The sequence below is a fragment of the Scomber scombrus genome, chromosome 19, assembly GCF_963691925.1.
Source record: "Scomber scombrus chromosome 19, fScoSco1.1, whole genome shotgun sequence".
NCBI lineage: Eukaryota > Metazoa > Chordata > Actinopteri > Scombriformes > Scombridae > Scomber > Scomber scombrus.
Genome location: NC_084988.1, coordinates 19,839,149 through 19,846,180, shown reverse-complemented (window position 1 = coordinate 19,846,180; position 7,032 = coordinate 19,839,149). Strand labels below are relative to the sequence as shown.

The 7,032-nt window shown below is 36.6% G+C and overlaps 1 protein-coding gene across 1 annotated transcript; it reads left to right on the top strand.

The window, feature by feature from the left end:
* The first annotated feature begins 362 nt into the window (after window positions 1-362).
* Window positions 363-3,222, top strand: LOC134000978 (complement component C1q receptor). The gene has a single exon (XM_062440506.1). It carries the CDS (start codon window positions 1,192-1,194, stop codon window positions 2,368-2,370), a length of 1,179 nt encoding a protein of 392 aa, XP_062296490.1. The 5' UTR covers window positions 363-1,191; the 3' UTR covers window positions 2,371-3,222.
* The last annotated feature ends 3,810 nt before the right edge of the window (window positions 3,223-7,032 follow it).

Below are 7,032 nucleotides of genomic sequence, written 5' to 3'. Positions count from 1 at the left end.
CAGTATGTGCAGGTGGTGGGTTTGCAAAGCCCCCTCGTGATGAGGGTGGTCTGTATTTCACTGACATAGTTAATGATCCAAAAAAAGTTCTACTCAAATAATTTAGGATGAGACATTAAAAGTGAGCATCTATATTTCTAAGGTCTGCCAGCTGATTTTGTAATTTGTCTTGTCAAAACAGACTTCTTTTTCTGCCATTTTATTATTGTATGACTGATGTATTTACACGGTCGCCCATCAAGTTGGAATAAAATATTTTTTACCTCTTTCCATGAAATGATTGTGAAAATGTGATTTATTCTTGATAGATAAAGTGTATATATTCTCAAAATTGTATTGATCAATCTCATTGCACCTGGTCAAAGGTGATTACTGATGTGTATAAATAGAAAATAAAAAGAGGAATGTGTCTGAAAACTAAATTATTCCAACTTTATGGGCTACCGTGTACTTCTCCCTGTTATCTAAACACATTTTCTCATACTAGTTAGACAGACAACGCCCCGGCGCTTCAAGGCATTATCTTTACTGCCTCAGTCAGATGACATAAAAAGGGGTTGTTCACTTCCTTCCATACCTCAGGGCAGTGGTGAACATCTTCAAATATTTTGCTTCAGTAAAAATACTACACATATACTATTAAAACTTCATTACAAATTTACATTACAAACAAAAACTTAAGTAAAAAGTATAAGCAACAAAATGTATTAAATGGTTTCTGTAGGTGTCTTACTCAAATATTGTAATTAGTCAAGCTTGTTCTCATTTGAACCGCTTCATATGCTGCTCAGTAGTTTATATGCACAGAAAAAGGTGTTTTTCTTAGAGTTGAAGTATAAAGTTGCATAACATTGAAAAACTCTCAAGTAATGTAAGTTTCTCAGATGTGTGCTAAAGTAAATGTACTGAATTATAAAAATTAAAAAAAACTGTGTTAATGTAATTTCCACCACTGCCACAGGGATACATTTGTTCACAAACACAATTAAACACATTTTACTTTTTGAATGAAGTCTGTATATCTGTTTATGCCGGTGTGAATCTGATGCAATGATGTAAATTAATGTACATTAGAGTATCTTCAGCCCTCAGTAGCTATTAGTGGAAAAAAACAGTACTATAACTTTATCTCATTTCCTTCCTGTTTTCAACTTTCCTTCCGCAGTAGGTAGCTGGAACTCTAAAAATTCCATGAGCCACCCACCATTTTATGATGATCTACTGCATGACAACATGGCCTGCTTGAAACTGACTTTGTTTGTGCCCATGAAGGTAATGTCTTTGACTATTTTGATGTCAGTGTTTTTCTTATTTTCTATTAAGGTAGGAATTTGCATGAAGCAGACTGGCACTTGCAGACCTATATGTACTGTAAGTGACTGCATAACTGTTAATCAAGACAGTGTGGACTTTAAAACAGCCGAAAAAACATGTCGTGACAGGAATGGAGAATTAATGACTTTTCAATCTGAGGAGGATGAGAGCATTCTTGACTTTTTGGGTCAAGAATTGAATGGGAACTTCTGGATTGGACTGCGTTTACCAGATACCGCCTGCAGCAACCTTTCAGCTCTGCTGAGAGGCTATGAGTGGACCTCTGTTGGTATGGACAGGAACTTTATTCCATCTTTCAACGCCTGGAAAGACAATGTTACAGTCTGCTCTCCCCACTGTGTGTCACTTTCAAATGATCAAAAGTGGACAGAGAGGCTGTGCTCAGAGAAAATGGATGGGTTTCTTTGCAAAACACACCCCAAAGATGCATGCCAGGCACAGTTTTTCAAGAGCTCTAAAGGCTGTGGAAGTGTTCCTTGTGAGCACGATTGCACAGATGTCAGTGGAGGCTATATATGCTCTTGTTACAAAGGATATATCCCAGACAGTAGAGACCCAAGTCACTGCAAAATGCACTGTGGAAGAGAGAAATGCCCTACAATATGTGACAGATACGGTGTATGCAACTGTCCTGACGGCTTTATAATGAATGAACGATTTTGTGAGGACATTGATGAATGTTCGATGCAGCAATGTGAGCAACACTGTAAAAACTATTTTGGAGGCTATCTCTGCTCCTGCAAAGAAGGGCAAATACTTAAAGATCAAGTCAAATGTCGTAGAGCGGAGGGCGGTGAACGTTTTGATGTCAACACTACAATTGTCACATCTTTAGTGAAGCCAGCTGCTAAAAATAATAGTCCGCAGGGTTCATCTGCATCTGCAAGCAGTTTTATTTGGTTATGGATTTTTATTTCTGTGGCTGTGGTAGTGTTAATATGTGCGGTAAGGTATTATGTTGTTAAACGTCAGAAGCGCAGAGAGCAAAGTTCCAATCCACCTACTGCTGCTCCTGTGAAAAACACTGACTGTTAAAACCAGTCCAAAACATCATTAACATTGATTCCATCGCTTGTATAGTACTTACAGTTTGTGACACTTGTGTACTTTGTTCTCTGTTACATTTATCAGAAGTTACTTGGACTAAGTAAGCTGTTACAAGCCAAATATATATGCTAAGCTTGTAAATACATTTATGATGTAACATGAAACTAATGGAAATTGATTGATTGGTGAAAATGTGTTAAATTGTAAATGTTTAAATGAGTCAGCATATTCACAGTAGTTTTTTTTCTTTTTGCAAAGAGAAAAGAGACTATCAATAAACAAACAAGTTTTCTTTCAAAAGTTACTGATCTGAAATTTTATGTAAATGGTATATGATACTTCATTATATAGAAACTCATATTTGAGCATGTTTGTTGTAATTTTGGTGCTGTGACATTTAAGTATAAACTGATTCCTAACAGTCCATGCTGTATACTGTATTGCCTCTCTTAGAGCGCCATCTGCTGTTTTTTTTAACAAACTGCTAAAGGAAAGAGGAAAAACCCAGCTAACAACACAACAATCTATATCTAGAAATCAACTCCTGTGTTGAAGCACCTAAAATTGATATACATACTTCTTCTTAGTGAATCATGTTGTAGATAATTATTTGGTGAGAATTTTTGCGTATCCCAATACCGGAGGATCTTCAGTAAGATAATAAACAATACATTTCCAAAGTCAAATACAGACATTTAACTTGTCGCAGTAGGAAAAGCACAGGTGGAAATAAAGTGAACACTAGCTGAATTTCATTTAGCTGTTTCAGTTTCAGGATCCTGGTTTTGTACAGCTGGCTTACTATCACACTTTCATGTCTTAACAGGAAACCTGAATACAACTCAGCCATTTTTAACATTATTAGTTCATTTGATTTGTTAACACCTGCGCTTTCCCCACAATGACAAGTAATGAAGTCTGCTGTGAAGTAGGCCTTTTGCATCATTTATATGTTAAAAATTACAACATTTTTGTATATATATGGTTAATGTTTTTTTTTTTTTAATATGAGGCTCCATAGTGACATGAAAACAAAGTAAAGAAAGCAAAAAAAAAAAAAATGCATGATATTTCTAAAATGTGATTCTCCTTTTCTACAACTGGATTTTAAAAAGGTGCAATTAGTCCAAAGGTTGTGCTGAATTTTCCCTTTTAGTCACTCTTTAATACTATGATAAATGGATTGGATTATCCTGTTGCTACTTTGACTGGGGATTAAAATCCTCTAAAGTTGTACATGCTGTAGTATGACTCAAAATGTCATGCAGATTGCAGCAGGTTAGTTGTCTCAGCAAAGTAGTATCTCTGCTGAGTAGTGAGCCAGCACTCTGGATCAGTTTCAGATTTAGCTTCAGTATTACTGATAATAACATGTTTAAAAGGGATTGTTTTGTTCAGTCTTCTGCCTAAACTCTAAAACGTGCATTATCTGTTGAATAAACAACCCAGACTTCCTGTTGTGTACCATAAAGTTTGTTTATTGAACAAATTTGATCCAATGATACAAATACAATAAAATACAATATAAACTGCAGTGTCGATGCTTCAAATAATGTGATAGTCTTGCTGGAATTGGAGAACATTGCAATACTGGTGATTGACTCAATGATGTGATTTAAAAATGAAAGAAAGATCAATTCAAGACATCCTGAATGCGCAGAAGGACAGTCAAACAATTTGCAAGAGAAAAACACCCAAATCATCCCATCTGCATTTCTTTTTGTTTCCATGTAGATTTATTGAGTAAAGTTTTTTATTATCCAGTTTACATTTTCATGGACCTTTTCTTTGCATAGAAAACTGTGAAGAAACCTGTTTTTTTCCTGAGGTTCCACAAGGTCACAGAGAAACATCAGAGAACAGACCTGATCATCACTCTGGCATTTAGTATGACGACCTCACCTGAACCTGTCTTTAGGTTTGAGAATGTAGTCTGAAGTTTGTCAGCAGGGGGCAACAGACAAAATCATCAGGCATAGGAGTCAAGCTTTATTTCTGTGTATGTTATTGTAGTTTCCTACAGATGCCACTAGATGTTACTAGAGACATATTTTAGTGAGAGCGCCTCAGAACACCAGTAACCAAATTCCACTATTCCAAGTAATATACAGCAGAGCAGCCACTCCTTCACTCCCAAAACTGGAAGTACTGGAAGTCTTAAGATAATATGTGACCTTATGGCAACAGGGAGCTAACAGGGGTTAATCTTATACAAGTTAAAACATCAACCAGATCAACTGTGAGATGACCCAGAAAACCCGTAAACCCAAGCTAAGGAGGAAACTTTGAACGTCACTGATTGCTGCCTTTATCTTGTTCAGTTACATGAATGTTTACGCTCCTCTCCCAGAAAAGAAGCACACCAGATAAGACTGTTGAGTTCCAGCATGACTCAAAACATTTACTTAGGGCGTTTCAGTGAGTGATTCAGCTCTAAGGGTAAGTTAGCAAATTTTCAAGTCTGTTTTAAAACAGTATTCAAATGCAGAAATGAACATTGAAACAGGTTTTGCTCACTGTAAGCATCCGTCTGGTTAACACTGAACATTAGAAGATCCCCTTCACATGTAAGTGATGGACAATCAAGTTTACAGTCCTCATTTTGAGAAAAAATGAATTTAAAAGATTATCTGAAGATAATGTGAGCCATCCAAATTAGTTAAGTGAAGCATGTATCTCCTACCGTTAGCTTAGGTTTTTTTAAAAAGTAAAAAGTCTATTTAGTGCTTTAATCAAAACGTTTTGCTGTTCAAAGAGGGAATTTCGAACTAAAAAGTAACTTTGAAAGACACTGACTTGATTTTACTCATTGGACAGCTGAAGCTTCATATTAGCCTCAAATTTACTTTTAAATATATACATTTTTGTACAGATGGAGGACTGTGTATTTTGTCCCCCAATCACCTTCATTGAAAGTACACTATAAAGAGGTCTCTTAATTGTCTGTGTGAAGAGTTGGACTGATTACAGCAACAAAAAGGTGTCAAGGTTCATGTGGACACCTGACAATTCTTTTAAGATAGACTTTAAAAGGTGTGAACTTATCCTTTAATTTTAGTGCTTTTGGGGTGTGCATATATATGGCCAAAACTTAAACAAAATGTTCATATTTAATGTTGCAAAGATTTCATATCTTCCTTGATGATGATGTGTCAGGCCTGAACTGCTACTCTCATACTTACTTTACTGTATTAGTTTGTTCTGGGAAGTTCTTGCCCATAGTCTGGTCTTCAACAAGTGAAGTGCATTGAGGTCAAGTGATTCTGGCCCAGTTCCATACCAGAACAGGTACCCAAATGACACGGCATCATCTGATCTGCACTCATAATACAGTACATATTCATTACTAATTTGGGACATAATAATAGAAACAATTAAAATGAAATAATTAAATTATTAATTAAAATGAATGAAGTAATTAACTAATTAAAATTAATAAAGTACTTGGCTGAGTCAATTTACCAAATGAAACCACCATTCTGCCAGTTTCCCCAAAATCTCGAGGCAGTTGTCTACAGTAGCAATGCCTTCTATAAATCTGCTTATTCACACATGTTTGCACACCACTCATCAATGATTTTGCATTTTCAGTATAACCTGTTTTAAAAACTACTAAAGGGGTGGAGGTGGAAAACTGCACACATTTCTTTTGATTTATTATTGTCTGTTAAACCACTACTAGCAGTAGTTATTGTGAACCTGTGTGACCTTATTCTATGTATGTTTATGTTGTCCTGAAAATGAGTGTGCGTGTGGGTCACTAAGAGGGTAGGACTGTAGAGTTGATAAGACTGGGTGCTACAACCCTAACCTGGATGGCACCGGTTGTGGCTGACATAACCTCACCTCTTCCAGTACATTTGTATGTTCGTTTGCGGACTTAATCTGCCAATCACGACAGGAGGAGTTCACTTTTTGGGAGGGTGCAGAGACTGAAAAAAGGCTGTATTTGATTGGCGGACACCCTCTGCTATATTTTTTTTCTTTTGGCTTTGTTGAATTTCTGCCAAAAGAATTTTGATTCATATGTACTGTATGTAGCCTATAGTTCTCACTTTGATGCTGTGCAATAAAGGTAACACTAAAGATAACACTTAATATTGTTGTTGTTGTAGTTGTTGTGTTAAATTGCATGTAAACAATTACATCTTGACTAACATTATTAGTATTAATGAGTATTAATCATCATTTCTTAGTCAATCATGTCATTCCTCCAAGGTGCATGATGAAATGGCACATGATGAAATATGTGGGTACATTTTCAGATGGCAGGCGTAAGAGTTGTTTTTGCCCTGAGCACTGCCTCACAGCAACACCTTCCTCTCAGGCTGAACCTCTGCCTCTTTCCGCAGCACTGGTGGACCTATAACCTCAAAAATGTCCCTGACCCAAACCTGAACTAAAGTATCTGAAATGAACTTGTTGGAACTTGACGTTGTGGTGCAACGCCAAAATGTTCCTGCCAGGCAATACTTAGGGTTAAACGGTATACGTCAAACAACGTCTAGACGTAAACACGGAAGCGGGGAAGTCTCCCTCCCTCACTCCTCTCTCCATCCTATCAAAAAGTAGGCGTTAGTGTCTAAAGGGGTGTCATTGGGTTAAAGTTTGTCCCCCTTGCGCTGCTCATATAAATAATAACAACCGAAT

Coding starts and splice junctions, on each gene's coding strand:
- LOC134000978 (XM_062440506.1), top strand. CDS start 1,192: ATGAGCCACCCACCATTTTATGATGATCTACTGCATGACAACATGGCC.